This window comes from Pavona decussata, unplaced genomic scaffold, assembly GCF_977016875.1.
Source record: "Pavona decussata unplaced genomic scaffold, jaPavDecu1.1 SCAFFOLD_38, whole genome shotgun sequence".
Lineage (NCBI taxonomy): Eukaryota > Metazoa > Cnidaria > Anthozoa > Scleractinia > Agariciidae > Pavona > Pavona decussata.
The window spans coordinates 3,777,501-3,795,755 of NW_028145460.1; the positions used below are offsets into that span (position 1 = coordinate 3,777,501).

General features: G+C 41.8%; 1 protein-coding gene across 2 annotated transcripts in view; it reads left to right on the forward strand.

The window, feature by feature from the left end:
* The window catches only part of LOC146483681 (leucine-rich repeat serine/threonine-protein kinase 1-like), a 55,010-nt gene that overhangs the window by 26,256 nt on the left and 10,499 nt on the right, over positions 1–18,255 (forward strand). For both annotated transcript variants that reach the window (XR_014863816.1, XM_085105809.1), the window contains exons 14-28: positions 1,861–1,983; positions 3,261–3,531; positions 4,513–4,642; positions 5,313–5,404; positions 5,907–6,029; positions 6,158–6,464; positions 7,596–7,807; positions 8,956–9,120; positions 10,746–11,135; positions 12,182–12,348; positions 13,480–13,675; positions 14,272–14,465; positions 15,671–15,930; positions 16,611–16,806; positions 17,521–17,904. Coding sequence is in view for 1 of the 2 variants with exons in the window: in XM_085105809.1 (XP_084961935.1) it covers positions 1,861–1,983; positions 3,261–3,531; positions 4,513–4,642; positions 5,313–5,404; positions 5,907–6,029; positions 6,158–6,464; positions 7,596–7,807; positions 8,956–9,120; positions 10,746–11,135; positions 12,182–12,348; positions 13,480–13,675; positions 14,272–14,465; positions 15,671–15,930; positions 16,611–16,806; positions 17,521–17,904 (3,210 nt within the window). In the remaining variant the exon portion in view is untranslated. The remainder of the gene's footprint in view (positions 1–1,860; positions 1,984–3,260; positions 3,532–4,512; positions 4,643–5,312; positions 5,405–5,906; positions 6,030–6,157; positions 6,465–7,595; positions 7,808–8,955; positions 9,121–10,745; positions 11,136–12,181; positions 12,349–13,479; positions 13,676–14,271; positions 14,466–15,670; positions 15,931–16,610; positions 16,807–17,520; positions 17,905–18,255) is intronic.

Here is an 18,255-nt window from a genome sequence, read left to right on the forward strand (position 1 = left end):
ATAAGGTATTTCTTCATACATGTAATTTAGATTACAAGCGTTGTACACTTACTGCACTGACAGTATTTTACTATATAGACACGAGTGTTTTACCAGAAAATACACCACTCGTAAAATTCATGCGAAACTACATCCGGGACTCGCATGGCGTATTTCCCATTTATTTCATACATACTGAGATTTACAGATAGCATTGATCTGTTGAAAACCCGGTTCGGAAATTCTCGCAGCCAATGGAAACAGCGAAACGGCTTTCTCACACGTGCGAAATCCGTTTCGTCCAATCAGAAAGCGGCTGTCAAAACGCATCAACATTTTCAATGAATGAATGAACGTGGTAGCTTTGGCGTATCTTTGTCGATTGCCCTGGCATTTCTAGACGAGTTTAGAACATTCTGATAAACAACTACTGATGGCTGAATGTTCTGGCACTGGTGGCTGAATGTTCTGACAGTAGGTTCAAACCTTTGGATAAACCCATCCGGCGGAGAATATATTACCGACTAAGAAAACAAAACACTCGAGCAAAAACGCAGCGGGATGTGAAGCTACTTACTGCATTTCTGCTGGAGAAAAACGAACAAAGAAAAATTGAAGAAATTTAACCAGAGGAGCTCAACCGCTACGTTAGTGAATTCATTGCTGGTGTGAAAAGAAAAGACGGCCAAGACTATGAACCATCAAACTTTCGAGGGTTGTTTTCAAGAGTTCAACCGGTATTTAAAAGAACGCAAGTACTCAGCGAGTATAATATTATCGAAGACATTGCGTTTGATCAAGCAAGAAAATGCCTTTACGAAAAGAATTTACTCGGAATCTCAAATGCCGAAGCTTTGCCAAACACAGTGTGGCTTTTCAATTCGGTACATTTTGGCTTGAGAGGCTGTAAAGAACATCGGCAGATGACTCGGGGCGACGTGCAACTTCCAATGGAAGCTGACGCAACTGAATACTTGGAGTATTCTGAACGGCAAACGAAAACTAGAACGGGAGCTAAACCTCGTAATATCAGGAGCTGTTAAATCGAAGGCTTTCCCACCATCAAACTGTCCGCCCGAAAGAGATCCAGTTGCCGTTTACAAGATTTCTTCCGAAAAGCGACCTGAGGCGATGAATAAACCTGGTGCGCCATACTATCTCGAAATAAATTCCACAAAAAGTCCTTCGTCAAAAAAAAAAAAAAACTATGGTTTAAATCAAGTGCAAATGGGTCAGAACAAATTGCACAGTTTGATGAAAACCATGGCGGAAAAAGGAGGCCTTTCAAGTAAACGTCTGACAATCACAGCACTCGAAAACGCATTTTTGAAAAAAACGCATTTTTTTGTACTTTCATTATAACAATAAAACACTTGTGAGCTATGTGTACATGTTTACCAAACCTGTTCGGCACGGAAAAATCTCAGTATGTATAAAATAAACAAATTACAGCATGGAAAGTGCTTTGTACGGTGTTTACGCACTCGTTGTTTTGTATCAAAAATCTCACTCGTTCGCTGCGCTCACTCGTTCGATTTCTGATACGTCAACAACTCGTGCGTTAACACCATACGCGCGCACTTTCCATGAAGTAATCTATATATCCTCACTAGTGAGGATATTGATGACGTCATTTCCCTCTTTTTCACGGTTGTTTATGCAAACAGTCGGTGAAAAATGGCGAGCGATAGATTTGTCTATTTAATAGAAAGAAAATTACACGGTGGCTTAAAGATATGAATTTGATTTTCTCTTGTCAAAAACAATATTAATTTATTACTCACTCGCTGCCTCGTTCGTAAAATATTGTTTTTACCACTCGAAAATAAAATTCATACCTTCTCGCCGCCGTGTAATATCCTCTATGTATGCGTGTTTCAGCGGGAGTACTATGCCACACATCAGTGTTTCCTGTCTCATCGCTCCCTGTACATCGCCATGTGGAAGGTGACGGATGGCGAACAAGGAGTCAATAAGATCGAACCTTGGCTGCTTAATATTCAGGTAAGAGTTCTTCATGATTCTTTTGAGACAAAAGCCGGGCATTGCACCTTCTCTTTACTATTACAATTTAGTTAGAGTTGAGTGAGAAACGAAACTCGAGCGCGCAAAATTGCTGCCCCACAGAAACGCCTCCCATTTCCGCGCAGAGGCAAGATAGAAGGTGATATTTAAGAGCTTTTATCTGTCGCTTTGAGCTTTTCTCCAAGTCCGGTTTTGGCATAGTTCTATCAGGCGGAAAACTGCTCATGATTTCGTTCCTCGTTTTTGTCAGCTAGTTTTGCCCGTCTGCATACAAACGTCTGCAAAAATTCCTGAATTTACCGAACTATATCGTCGCTATTTTAAAAGACAAGACTCTAAAATTTGGCAATTTTACTAATTTCTAGGTGTTCTTCCCAGCAGTGTCAATGTTTTTTCCTTACCTTGCTAACATCAAAATTTTAAATTGTCGTGATAAAGATCTATTACTGATAACCGTAGATGAGTAGTAGCTGATCACCCGCTTGGCCTTCTCTTCTGCAAGATTGGAATAAACATTGATGTGTTTTCACGCTGTTCTCTGATCATTCTTTTGCAGGGTGTTTTCTTTTGCAATCTTAATCAATCTTTACAACTTGACTTAAGTTTTGTACTAGTTTCTTGAAACAGTCTTAGCATCATTTTGAAAGTTCTCTGATGGCTTAAGTCCCATTCACACCAAGAAAACATGTTTAATTAAACCAGGTTTAACAAAATAAAAATTGGTAACAGAAAGCTGAACCATCGGCTTTGACATGGGATTCGAGTAAACTTTAACTTACGCTTTTATTTGTGCTAAATCTGTAGTCAACAAAAAACCGAAAGCGGCTTTTAAGAAGGAAACAGTTTTAGACTGTGTTTAACTGAACAGCTTTTAAACGTGTTTAAGCCTTGGTGTGAATGGGGCATAAGACTCATTGCAATACCTATTTTAAAACCGGAAGGTTGATTGTTGGGAGACTGGGGCGCAAAATAAATTTTGCGGAGTCATGGGCCTTAATCACGCGCGCGTTGGAGACACGTTGGGCTAAGTAAAGTGGTGGCGATTGGGGATGATTATGTTGATGGAGAGAGAGAAGTTTGGGAGTCGCTACCGCCAAACCCTCCTGTTATAGTATGCCTGTATTTTGATTGGCAAGTTGTAACAGAAGCAATCCAAAAAATGTGAAATTGTTATCAGTATGTCAGATGGCTATTGTTGGGTGTACAGCATTGTTAAGGTAATTAGGGTATCCTATTTTTTTTCTCTTTCTCAATAGGCCCGTGCCCCAGACTCCCCAGTCATTATTGTTGGGACGCACTACGACTGTCTGGAGGACAAAGACAGAAGATCTGATTACTTGAACAATCTACGCAGCATGATATCAGATAATTACATCGCTACTGAGTTTGGCGGGAGAGTTATGAATACACGGGAGCGAGGCTTGCCTAAGGTGATGGCCATGATCGAGGTCAGTTGTAAGACTGGGTACCACATCCGGGAACTGCGCCAACTCATCTACAACACGTCATTTGAGATCAAAGAGAAAGGTAACTTGATGAGCAGATTTCATGGTCCTTTTCTGTAACACTGCTGTCAATCAATCAATCAATCAATCAATCAATCAATCAATCATCTTTGTTAACGTGTCTCAGCAATCGTGTGTAGATAAAGTCTGTGAAAGGAATTTTTCTTAGTAATAAATACCCATCATTGCTCAGTACCTGAAAAAAGCCCGTATGTGATAGATTCACGCCAATTTAAAATCTTACTTCAGTCCTTTAGATACTAGTACGAGTACAACTACGAGTTTTCTATTAGAAAAAAGCGCGCGCGTGACCCAGTGTCATTTTGGCGGGAAAACGAGATAGCCGTCGACATTTTGCTACGGGCTTTTGTGAGAACGGCGTAGTGACGAAAACAAGTCGTCGAAACGTAAGTGATCTCGTCTTTTCGGAATCACGAAAGGGCTTGGCTCTCATAATTCAAAACAACTGAGTCACGTTCTTCGCTTACAAAGAGCAAAAATGAAGCTTTCTGGGATATATCTGTTCTTAGTACTTCGCTAAAATCTTGAAGTCATATCTCGTATTCGTACTAGAGTCTAAATAGGGAGCTTAAGCAACGACGACGGCAACGGCAACGAAAACGTCACCTGAAAATATATCTTTATTTCATTTGTGCTACTTCGCGATTATTTTAACTCGTTCAACTTTTACAAAAATGGCGAACTATTCAGGAACCAAATTGGTAGGAGTGGCGCAAAAGTTAAGAAAGAAAATGAACAATTCACCGTCGTGCGTTCACGTTCTCCGCAAAACCTTAAATGCGGTCATTTCGTTGTGGTTTTGCAGAGGACGGCAAAGAAATGTACCAAAATGTAAAACGCACGTGCAGAGCTATTGTTTTTGCTCATTAAACCTATTGTTTTGCGGCGTTGTCGTTGCCGTCGTCGTTGCTTAAGCTCCCTAATGTCTTTGTTATCTCTGCCACACTCTGATTCGCGTCATGTTATGTGTATAATTTTACAGGGAGTCGTGTAGCGTTACTTAAGACCCCCATCCCAGCCAGTTACATTGCGGTGGAAGAAGCTGTTAGTGTGATCCGTGAGAGATGTTACCGTGACGACCAGACGCCTGTCCTTAAGTCTGAGCAGTTCAGGTACGTATGTGACAAGTTAGTGTCCTGTTCGGTACACGAAGCATTTGAAATGCATTTGCAAACAAACGCGCGATGCTTGACAGAGATTCTTCTCGGGGTAACCGACTTTTATCTGATGGCCCAAGTTTTAACCGTAAACCGTGAATAGGCTTTCGGTTTCCTGTTAAAAGATTGTAATCATCATCATCGTCATCATCATCATCATCATCATCATCATCATCATCATCATCATCATCATCATCGTCATCTTTTTTATTGTCATTATTGTTATTATTATGTGTTACTCAGTCACTGCGTGGATAAGAAGCCAGTTGTAGTACATCGGGCCATCACCTGTCGCCTAGGATGCTCTGCACCTTCTGTTCTTTCCTGTTATTATTATTATTATTATTATTATTATTATTATTATTATTATTATTATTATTGTTATTACTTTTATTATCAACCGTCTCAAAACCACGATGTTGTGAGAGAGCACCCTATATAAATATAAACACCGTTATAAATAAATAAGTTATGATAGTGACGATGGCTGATTATTGACGTTATTGTTTCGGGCACGTGTAAGGTGCAACATACTGTCTGGACAGACACAAATCTAAAACCGCATCTTGAAAAGTTAGTGTGAAAGAGCCTTATTATTGATCCTGTTGTTAATTGTTTTTTGTAGCACTGCAATTGAGGAAGAGCTTGCGAGACATAAGATTCAGTTAAGAGGACCAGAGGAGCTACAGCAAGCAACAAGCTTCCTTCATGACAATGGTAAAGAATGCTACAAACACGTAGTTCAGTATGGAGCAACTTTCTGTTGGCTGTGTGTTGAAAGCACAATTCTCCTGCTCTGGAAACATACTGAATAAACCTTACGACTGACGAAAACTTTGCGATAGCGTCGAAATATTTCGGTGTAAGAAACTTCTGTTCTGAGTCATCAGAAATGATTTTATTCAAATCTGTTAAGCGACTAAGTAAGTAGGTTTATTGTTACAAAAGAGGGGAGAGTGAATAATTAATTACCTGGGTATAGGTAACCCCTTCGTTTTGAGCGTGGTTGGTTGTGAGACGGGCGCCGAAAGGGGAAGTAGAGGGGGATTCGTGAGCGCGGAGCTCGAGGGAGGGAGGAGACTTAGGATGTCACGCATCACGCATTCCCCCTTACTCAACTGTCACGCAGGCTATAAGAGCAGTGTTATTCATTGGTCACGGCAGTGTTTTGAAATCGTCTTTGTCACTGTTTTGATCTTTTTTCACACTCTTCACACAGGTGTGTTGTTACATTATGACGATCCACTGTTGCGTGACTTGTATTTCCTGGATCCTCAGTGGTTGTGTGACATGTTGGCTCATGTGGTTACCATCAGAGAAGTTAATCCGCACATCAACAACGGTACGAACTGCCTTACAGACATTTTTTATTTTAACCGAAGAGCTTATCCTTACTCTGGAGGGTGGATAAGCACAAAATTTCTAAATTTGGTGGAAAATATTCGTGTTTTCTTACTTACTCACATGCAGGTGTAATGAAGCGATCAGACCTGTCCCAGATCTTCCGCAGCGAGCGCTTCCCAGCAAATCTTATGAGCCAGTACATAAACCTGTTAAGCAAGTTTGAGGTTGCGTTACCATGGAGCGCGGAGTTCCTCCTTGTTCCCTCCCTACTCCCTGACAGTCAGCAAGACACAAACCAGCCCGTGGCAGCTGGTGTCAGTAGTGCTGTTGCCCAAGCCATGAATATGACAGCTTACACAAAGGGCAGAGTGCTGCGGAGACAGTATGTCATGTCATATGTGCCCAGTGGGTTCTGGCCCAGACTAATCACAAGGTAAGCTGTGAGGCTCTGTAGTGTCTTTCTTTATTTGGGTCCTACCCAGTAAATGAAATAGCGACGTTGGGGTCACAGAAACGGTTACAAGAGCGCGGTCTCCCTTGAACAGGCGACGCCATATTTTGCAAAACAAACAAACAAACCAAGCATCACACAGGCGACAACAAATCTGCTAAAAACGCAGAAAACAGTACTGTTCTCCACACTATCGTCAAGTGTTGGAAAACTCCGAGAATCTGAAAATCAACTAACACTAGAAGGAGTTTACTAAACTACAACTTTCCCGCTGACTTATCTGTTGTGAAGCGCTCATATGTAGAATCTGCGATCGGACGCCTGTAGGATTCCGTTTTTGGAAAATGATGTGGTGACATTTCGTTCCTTTATATCTGTGAAGGGTGACAGGATTAACGCCCGACTCCAAGAGACCGTCCGCTTTTCTAAAAACTCGTTTCTAAGCGTGTGCGCTACGCGCAATTGTTCCATTAATTAAAAAGTTACAACGCGCAAGCCCCCACGGAAACTATTGCTATGCAGCCTTAGTTGCAAGCGACGAAGTGCAGACTAAGCTCTGTAAGAGTGTTTAGTTCATCTAGTGTTTAACTACTATCAACACTTAAAGTCGCGTAGTGGAGGTTGGGTGCGTGGGATGTCCAGGGGCTTCCACTTTTGGCACAGCCGCCCCTTGATAGAGTTGCACCCCCATGGCTGGTAAATCCGCGCCTCCCAGCCATAAGCCCCACCCCAAGGGAACCAGACACCCGTCACACTGACAAATCAGTGGAAACAATAATAAAGGAAGGAGGGATGGATGGGGGTTTAACACAAGATTCAAATGCTAAGAGAAGCACGATGACAAATACAAGACGATGCGTACCAGGCACTTGGAGCTGACCCAAGGCTAAACAGCGCCTGCGCCAACCAAACTGATCGCTGACCGCTAACACACGAAGGTACTTTTAGTTATCAATTGCATTAAATTTCATTTAATTACATTTACAGAATACAAAGCAGGGAAATTACCTGTAGTTTAGACAGCGAGAGTTACGAGTTGTCGTGATCGTAATGTATATAAGGCGCTTACTCTGTTGCAAACTAAAACCTTACCTTTCTTTACATTCTTTACAGGGTGATTCCGGATGAGCGAATCCGCGATACAGTAAAGTCATGTTGTCAGCTGTCTCCTAACAAGCCAGTTCAGGAAGGTGACAGAGACAAACTAGCGTCTGTTGCCCAGCCCGAGTGGTCATGCTGGAAGACTGGCATTGAGTTGTCATGTTTTGGTGTTAAGTTGCTGCGGATATGTGAGTTGGAAGGAAGAACCTTTTACGGTGCACCAGGTCTGTATTGAAACAGTGCTTCAGGGAGATAAAGAGGCTGAGATCAAACGGGAGAGAGTCGACTTAGGAGTTCTCGTCCTTTTTCGCCAACTCATACAGGACGAGTTTTGACGAAAGTAGCCTACAGGGCCCAGTTGTTCAAAGCCCGATTAAGCTAATCCTGGGTTAACGTGAACTTTGATTCGAGTATATTTACTAGTCCATAAGGATTCGTCCAAAAGATTTTTGACCTTAAGTCTTGTCTTAGACTTTTCTTTACCATAGCTTAAAATGAGCCTTTAAAATCATTTTTAATGAGCGAGATGAAAACCTCGGTTAACTTTTAATCGTGGATTAGCGTTAGTCGGCTTTCGAACAACCCGACCCAAATGACTAAAATTGGCAAGAGTTGACAAGAGTTGGCGTGAGACATGGCAAGAGCCGGCGCAATTGGACGAGAGTTGATGAGAATGGACGGAATTTTACGGGGGTGGATAAGACTGGACGACAGTGGTCGAGAGTGAACGGGAATGGACGAAAGTTGATGAGGATTGTTGAAATTGGACGAGAGTTGACAAGGGTGGATAAGATTGGACGACAGTTGAGGAGGGTGAGCGAGAGTTGACGATCTTGATGACACCACGTAGGGAATAGAGCGAAAGTTTGAAATCTCTTCCACTCTTGTCGACTTGTGTTATCTTTGGTATTACTCAATATTTTTCTCTTGTTAAACTGAGATGAGCTGACATTTAATAGGTTTGAAAAGAACCATTGTTAACACGTGTTAAACTTTTTTTTTCATACAATACATGTTATCCGTTTATTTTCCTTTAGTTCTTTTTAAGTTAAATTACATTTTTTTTGTTTTCCTACTCTAAAATTGAAGTTCAGATTGGTTGATTACGATGTTCACATTTTGGTATCTGGAACCGATTGTGATAACTTTAGTTCTTAGCCTGGCAGGCGCTAGAAAAGGAAGAAGGAAGAGAAATCAGGCGCGCGTGACACGCGTGGGGAGCGAGAGAGAGGAAAAAAGCGCCCCCCTCCCTCGCGCGTTGTCGCTCGCCCAATCCCCCTTCTCCCTTAGCCTTTCTAACGCCTGCCACGTAGGCTATTTAGTTCTCTTTTCATACAATTCGTTTGAAACTGCTGCACTGCTTGCGTTTCAGATGGTATCGCAAATTCATTGCACTACAGACGCGAGGTGCACGACACGTCACGCCACTCCACCATTGAAGTTATCACGCCTTGCGTGCTCATCAGCATGGAAAAGTTTGAACAACGCAAGAAAATGGCGCCAAAGAGAATGAGCCGAATAAGAAAAGACGATGATGGTAAGGTCTCAGGCATCTTCAACACTGTTTTTTTCCCGTGTTATTTTTAGTCAGAGATTTCAAAAACGCTTTTAAAAACCGTCGAAAAAGATCTTTTTAAAGTGATTTGTTACAATATCAATACGTTATCTCTTTCAAAGACCTTTGTTTTCGACCCTTTACGAAAAACCGAAGGGAAAATCGTCCCAGAAATCTCCAATTTTGTCCGTCTTTTCTGTTCACACGTGAGTGAAACGAATCTATACAGTTTGACCGCGAAAAATCGTAGTGGTGTTGGATTGAAACACACTCGAAGTCAACATTTTCAAAACTATAAACTTCAAATCCTGTCTCTTTCCCGTGACCACCATCTTGAACGCACTTACGTTAAGACATGAAGCGAGATTTATTTATAACATGCAACGGTAACTCCTCCAATACCGTTTTATCATGTACTGCTTATAGCTTCCACTCTTTCGAGTATTCAGCTCCCAAATTTTGGAATTCACTTGGAGCCACAACAGACTTAAGGAATCTAGGAGACTCGATCGTCAACATGATTCAGTGAATTAGAAGTTTGTATGAGAATGATGTATTTTTTCAGTGAGTGACACAGGCATACTCAGAAAAGGAAATCCGAGTGCTCCTATCAGGAGTCGAACCTAAGACCCTCCGATTACTAGTTCGGATGCTCTATCACTGAGCTACAGGAGACTCGTGAGAGCTAAGGCCATTAAACTAGGTTCATGGGACAAACATCCTGCATACTGCTAGGATTTGAATGTCGAACGTGTGGTATATGACAGAAATGTGATGGTATATTTCCAGCCTGGTGAATGAATGAGAATGATGATTATTCTAGAAAGTGACGCAGGCATACTCGGAAAAAAGAAATCCGAGTGCTCCTATCAGGAGTCGAACCTAAGACCTTCCGATTACTAGTTCGGATGCTCTACCACTGAGCTACAGGAGACTCGTGGGAGCTAAGGCCATTAAACTAGGTTCATGAGACAAACATTCTGCGTACTGCTAGGATTTGAATGTCGAACGTGTGGTATATGAAATAAATGTGATGGTATATTTCCAGCCTGGTGAATGAATGAGAATGATGATTATTCTAGAAAGTGACGCAGGCATACTCGGAAAAAAGAAATCCGAGTGCTCCTATCAGGAGTCGAACCTAAGACCTTCCGATTACTAGTTCGGATGCTCTACCACTGAGCTACAGGAGACTCGTGGGAGCTAAGGCCATTAAACTAGGTTCATGGGACAAACATCCTGCATACTGCTAGGGTAAGAATGCCACATAATGTATGGCATATGCGCTTTGGAATAAATGTGATGGTATATTTTAAGCCTGTTTTTTTCCGTATCATCAGTGATCATAGTTACTGGAACCTGTTGTTGCATTTTTTTTTCCTTCTATTTGCAAATATTCATTTCTCCAAGATATTAATTAATAGAGCTTCACTTTTCCGTGTCCGACTCTACCTTCCTATATTTGAATAGGCCACACGGCCCCAGCAAATCGCTAACGAGAACATCGAGAACTTAGGCAGACTAGGTGTCCGTGCCCGGCTCTCGGGCACGGACACCTAGTCTGAACGAGGCCTTAAACCCTATTTTCATCTCAATTGTTTCCACAGACCACCGGGAAGGATCAAAGCTGATTGGTTTCAAAGTGAAGGCTGTGACAGACTGTAACATTCAGTCTGCCGCTCGCCTTGTCGCCATCACTGTGGAACACATGGACACACTCATCACCGATTGGTTCCCAGGTCTCGACACTATTACGGTCCATGGACATCGCCTGGTTACCCGGCTTGTACCCTGCCCCAAGTGCATCATGGCGGTGTGTGGAGTGGAGCAAGATGAGAGTGAGAGGGAAAATGAGACTGTGGCGATTGGGATCCCTGTGGTCACGTCTGGACAGGACAGCGCAGTGCACCTGTCTACCACTGATGGGAGCAGCACCAGTGCATCACCATGGCCGAGTCCCGTGCATGTTGCTAGGAAACCGGATGCTGATGGAGAAGGTATAGATTACTTGAATGATGACGTCACAAAAAATTTGAATTGTGGAATTATGGGATTTGATGAGGTCTTCAGAGAGATCATCATTGGGTCCGCTCGGTAGAAAGTAACAACCCTTGAGATATGGATTTCATTTTCTCATTTTCTCCGCGCAAATTTTCTCTAATAGACCCTTCTCCAAAATGGCGGCAACAGATTTGAATGAGTTAAATTGAACTGAATGAAAACCTGATACCAGCACTGGAAAGACCACCTTTACTTTAGGAACCTTGCAAAGTGTCAGCATATTAGGTGTTATATCAGCTTGGAAAATGTAAGATGAAATTTGACAAATTTACAGACGTTTGTATGACTGGGAGTATACGTCATGCCCCCAGTCATACAAACGTATGTAAATTTTTCATTTTTTCAACTTACATTTTCTCAGCTGATATTACACCTGATATGCTGGAACTTTGCAGGGTACTCTTTCTAGTGCTGGTATACGTTTTTAATTTGAACTTATTTGAATTTTCGGCCGCCATTTTGGAGAAGGGTCTATTGTTTTACGCTGGTAAACTGATAGTCTCCTTCGCAGCCGTCGTTTGGGCTCGTCACACAACGCGCCCAAACGACGGCTACGAAGGCGATTAGTAAGCTGATGGAACAACCGCAAATTAGAAAGATGTCTTTGGAGACGTCGCGATTCAAAAATGTCCATATCGTAGCCACGAATTACAGCAAGGGACTAAGTTTTGGTGAGTCGACATTTTTTCGCAACGCTCTTTCCAAATACCCCTAACAATGCCCATAATTTTGCAAATCCATATGTTTATGACGTTACACCTTACCACTCCTTATACCCCCGCTACCGCTGGCAGTAGTTTTTGTTTGACTAAATTTTTGAAAAATACCGCCAAAGCGCTACAAAAAGGCTAAGCTTTTGTAAGTATTTCAGAAATCAAATTTTAGAGCGAGAAATTCCATTTACTAGGAACCTCAAACAGCTACAACGGCAAAGCAAACATGAACAGAACGTCCTCATATATGTTCCCTTTGCTTTACCCAGTCCCTTCAGGCAGCCTACCCTCACAGGAGCTGAGCAATGGCTCTCCCCAGATCCCTCCACGTGACCGTTTGCTCTCAGAACCTGACAGATTCACATTTGGATCAGTGAGCAGTGGACGGGGTACTGAAGAGGAGAGCTCGAGTTGTTTTGACTACACGTCAGACCAGGTGGGTGAAGTGTTCTTTTACCTCGTAAATGTCAGTTTCTTTTATTGAATGTTACTCAAAATGAGAAACTAAGTAAATGAAACCCTAATCCCGAACTTTTGGTCTTTTTCATGCTTGCACTGTGTACTTTGAAAAAAGATTTCTTTTTACGATTTTCAGTCTATGTTCACAATTGTTTAGTTTTGTCAAACTCAACAGAGTTGATAAGGTGATTTGTTCACCGTAAAGAAGATTCCAGTGCTGATGTTTGGAGCGTTAGCTCTTCGTCAGTGCGAATCCGACGAAGGGCGAACGCTCGAAACGTCGGCACTGGAATCTTCTTTACGGTGGACAATTTACCTTGAGCTGTCTGTTGATAAACCAAACATTTGTATCCACTTCCCCCCGACGAAGCTCCTCATGTCTTTAGGAACTAACTGTCTTATCCATATGTTCACAAATGACTGTATTCTTTGTTTATCAGTGAGGTTAAATTTTGCAATAATTTTGACTTGATTGCATCAATTTTCGTTGGCCGTCTCGTAATACTCTCACACTTTAAGGCTCCTAAACTTCCTCCCATACAGGGAATGAATGACCGAAGGTTACGGCAACTTCACAATGAATTTCGTAGCCGAGGAACACTTACGAATGAAAGCCGGCATTAGCAGTCTTTCATGTTTGCTAGGAAGGGCAACACACACAATTTCAAATTTCCTGAGACTTGTTCCTTTATAAATAAAGAATGATAATTAATTTTAAGCTCGGACACGCGTCCGTTATACTGCTTGGATGAGGGATACCGTACTGAGCGTCCTGTATCGTGATGGATTGAGAAAGATGGTAAATTTTTAACCCTTCAAGCCCTAACAGTGATCAGCATCAAATTTCTCCTTGTAATACCAATTCTTATTCAACCGTTGAGGTCATGAGAATTAAGGATATGATCTCACCCAAGGTTAGTTTTCTTGATATTAATAACTTCTCCCCAGTACGTTTATAAGAGAAGTATGGGGACAAGATAGGAGAATTTGTTCTTTGATATTAGGGGTTAAAGGGTTAAGCTGGTTTATGAAGTGTTGAACATATCCCATGCTCAGGGCATGCTGAACATCAGGTGTTTTTTCGAACTTGTTCCATTTGACTATTCAGAGTACAGACAGCCGCGGAAGTGAGAGTAGCCAGTCTTACTCTCCCGAGAGGGGTGGTGCCAGACGACGGAGGGTATCAGGCAGAGGGCGCAAGGCACGTGATAGTAGTGAGAGCGAAGAAAGTGACGTAACAGATATGAACGCCAACACCAAAACATCTGACCAGGGCCCACCAAGTCAGGAAGATCTCCACACAGGTACTGAACGTGTTCCAGGTCTCATTACGATGTAGCCTGCAGTGCAGCCTTTTTTTTAATGGCGGAGTACTCAGTTAACGGGCGTTCGTGCATTGGGCCGCCATTTTGGATTTCCAACGAAAGGAACTGAAGCTTCAATTCTAAACAAAACGCCATACATTTCTTTATATTTTACTGTTTATAGAATAATTGTTGCTTAGTCATAAACCAAACAAAAATACTTCTTTATTAGTAGGCACCGTCCTTAATAGAAGCATAAATGTCACTTTTCCTGAGGAACGTAACGCAACCACGATATGCTCTAACGGAATGCGCGTAATACTTAACAAACAAGAAAACGACAGCAACGCGCCATGAATAGTTACTGAGAACGAGTAGCCCACGAGAGTCACGCTCCATTAGCAATATGTTACCGATCTTGCCAGAGAAATCTAATATTTATTTATGACCTCAAATGGCAAATCTCCGGTGAAACGGCATAATTTTCAGTAGTTTACCAAGGCATTCCCCACCCCCCACCCCCACCCGATTTCCTTTAATAACCAAAATTGCGTTCCTTTTAGTAATTTCTCGTCCACTATTTTTTATATCGTCAGGTAGCACAGACAGCGCCTCCAGCTTTAATCGCGGATCAGGTAAATACGGTTCATTCCGAAAGCGACCCACCAGCGATGACTTGGTTATCTACTCGTTCGAGTTTGAAGAATGCGTGCTTGCTGCCTACAACTCTGAGCCCGTGGAATGCACCGTTCATGGTCAGCTGGACCTGAAAGAAATGGCCCCGGATGCTGTGAGTATTGAGGGTCTGTAGTTGGCAATCTCAGGGTTGGTACAGAGTCTGAAATTCTTGAAAATGTATCGAAATCTGCGAACAAGTTTTCCAGATCTGGAAAAAGTATGGAAAATAAAGATAAAGTCTGCAAAAGATCGAAAAAAGTCTGGAGTTTTGTTGAAAGCTACAAAAAGTGATCAATTTTTAAGTGAATCTTTGTCAGCTAGTCGAATTGCATCTAATTTCGTCTAGCCAAATTATCTAAATTTTAAATTTCGTCTAGCCTAAATTTCGTCTTTAGCCAAAATGCTTTCTGTTTTAGAAGTCGTGTGTAAATGTTATTTGACTCGTAACCTCGAGTTTGGAGAAAGAAAATAATGATTTAGAAAAAGTCTGGAAAAGTCTTGAATTTTGCATGCAAAAATCCTCTCTTCCGTGAGTCCCGAGAAAAACAAACAAGTCAACAAACAAAAAAGCAAAGACAATGTAATGTTAAAATATAGCAAATCTGCTTGGTTGTAAACTTTAATCGTTCCGCTATATGAGTGACACAGAAATACGTGAGAAGAAGGAGTTAAGTGAGATCCAGCATAATTAATTGATAGCTGAGAAATGGCTTCAATTTTAACTGATAACTGATAATCCAGCACCACCATGCAGACCCCCTATCACGCATTACTGTTGACTTCGAGGAACAAGTTAATAAATAGTTATGAAGATCTGTACAATAATCTCCTTCTCTTTCTTTTCTTTTGACAACCATAGTAACTACCTTTCATTCCCTCTTTTAATATGATTTGAGTATCAAAAACATTTGTCGCTAAGTGCTTTTCAGTTTGCACTGAAATTAGACTCTCTTTCAATGGATCCAAAACTGAACCGCCTGCATTAGCGGTTGTTACCCATCGGCTAGGCCATATTAAGCTGTATTTGACCTGATAATAAAGTTGAAATCTGGTTAGGCAAGGACAGAAGGTGAGAGCGCTTGGGGGATATCGCTTAATATCATCCAGTTTTCGCTCGAGGAGGTTACGCCACTCGACCAAGGGCGCGCTAAAAAAATTATTTCATGGATTATAAGTAATAAATACCCTTCACGAGAATTTTATATATTTTATATAATCTATTTATTATGCCACACCACAAATACAATGTAAACAAAAAAAATTGAAAAAAATAGATGTATGGCGAGGAATGTAAGCTGATTTTCATTATGTCCTCAGATGTTTGAAGACATCGCTCCAAACATGAACGTTCAAGCGTCAGACATTACCAGAGGCAAGTTTCTGGGCAAAGGAACGTTTGGTTCAGTATTCCGTGGAGAACTGAAGCAGCAATCCGGGAAATCAATCACTATCGCCATGAAAATGCCTCTGAACAATGAAGTGGACGATGATGCGCTCCCGGAGGAACTGCAAATGGCTGAAGCGGCCAGAAAACGGCTGGATGCGAATCCAACGATGGAGCTGAATGATGCCTACAGGTGAGACAGAATTTACTGGTTACATTGCCATCTCTCATTAGCGTGGGCAGGGAGAAGAAAGTGATAAATTGATTGTTTGACTAACCAAGTGGCTGTCTCTTTGATTGATTTTTTTTTTCTTTTCTAAACAAACTTAAAGATGCGTGGGTAGGGAATGGAAACAAATATTTGGTTTTATCAACAGAAAAATAATAATAATAAATAATTTGGCCACCGAAAAGAGATTCGAGTGCTGACGTTTCGCGCGTTAACCCTTCGTATCCAAACGTCAGCGATTCGCTCTGACCATAGTTACTTGAGGGACTGGTTATGAAACCTTGCCATGCAAACAATGGTGCTGCAATTTATGTTGGAAGGGCCGCGACCCTGCACAATCCTTTGTTTTAACGTTCACACCACAGTTGAATATCTTAACAAAAACGTTTCGATTGGTCAGTTGCTCCAACACGTTCCAAATTCTATTGTTGTTTGTGCAGGGTCAAGGCCAAAAAGGCAAACAAAAAACATATAACAAAGAAGTTTGTCAGGTTTCATAACCATTGCCTTCAATTAACTATGCTCTGACGGAGGTCTAATGCTCGGAACGTCACCACTCGAAGCTTTTACATTACCTTGTCAATTCTGTTGAAGATTGTTTGATTGATTGATTGATTGATCGATCTTCTAATTTTTTCCCAAAGGACCGTACGTCAAGAGATGTCCATTCTTCTCCCCCTGAGGCATCAAAACATCGTCTCGTTGCTAGGTTACTGTCTCAACCCATTCTGCATGATCTTGGAATTTGCGCCGCAAGGGGCCTTGGACCGAATACTGGCCAACTATAAGAGAGCTGGAGTTCGCCTGAATGCTTATGTCATGCAGAAATGTATCGTGCAGGTATTAATCTTGAACGAAAAGTAATTTCGCTTTTGCTTTGGTTTCTCGAACCATCCCAAGATGCGCAGAACGTATGCGCATTATCAAAGGAAGGCATCGTCCTTAAACGCGCTAACCAGCTCCATTGAGAAAGTACTTACAAGCTGCAACTAATCGCATGGACGACGAGAGGTTTGGCAACTCTACGCTGACTTTAGGAAACGAGTCCAGTAAATTTTCTTGACATTTTCCTCCCTGCATGCAGTTTGGGGTGAAATTGTTACTTCGCGGCCTGTGAATAAAATCCCAGCTTGTGAGTATACAAACGAAAGCTGTCGAGCAGTGTGCGTGTTTTTTTTATGTTGGGTTAGGGCTTTGACTTTTCAGTTTAAGCTTAAAATCACAATGTTTGATCATTCAAATAAAAGTTAGTGAGTAGTAGTTTCCTGTGGTGCTCTTCATTACGTTTTAGTCTGTGGATGAAATCCTAAAGTGTGACCATTCAAATGAAAATTATTGAGCACACTTTCCTGTGGTGATGTTATGTACCGGGTGGTTCTAACTTTTCAGTCTGTGGATGAAATCCTAAAGTGTGACCATTCAAATGAAAGCTACTGAGCAGTACTTTTATTTATTTGGGGAGTTTCGGAAAATGACATTTATTTTGTTTGATCCTTTTTTACATATTATGAACATGGCCACTTTGGTTAAAATGAGCTTTCCTTTTATCTTTAGTGTGCTTCGGCCTTAAAGTATTTGCATCGTCATCACATCATCTACCGAGACCTCAAATCGGAGAACATTTTAGTGTGGTCGTTACCAGCACCCACTAGTCAAGATCAGGCCTTCCACCACGTCGCCATTAAACTGGCAGACTACGGTATCAGTCGGTCAGCGGCACTAGCTGGAATGAAGGGACTTGGCGGGACTCCTGGTTTCATGGCGCCTGAGATCGAAAAGTATGTAGGGAAGGAGCTTTATACGGACAAAGTGGACACGTTTTCGTTCGGAATGTACATTTATGAGTTGGTGACGCTTCATCAGCCGTTCTATGACCTCAACCCGGCGCAGGTTAAACAGTTTATTGTGGAGGGGCAACGGCCGCCATTAACCGCCAAGGTTTGTGACTGTAATAGCTGATGATTTGTAGTAATTTGCGTGGTACGCTCTATTTTGAAGAAATTCGAAAGACTAGGATAAAACTTATCCTTATCAAATTGGTAAATTCCGTTTACAAACTGACTGCGGTCTGCCCGGCCAGTTCTGACAAATAGAAAGCTCCCTCGCATTCAAGAGTTATTGAGATGAACCGAAACGCCCTGAGACGTTCATCTTTAGTCCTTAGTGCGGCGGTTTCAGGAGTGATTTGTTGAAAGTAAACAATTTATGTTTGACAAATGTTGACAAGTCAAACACGTAAAAAAGTACGGAAACATTTGGCTAGAATAGTATTCCTTGCCAATAGTTATA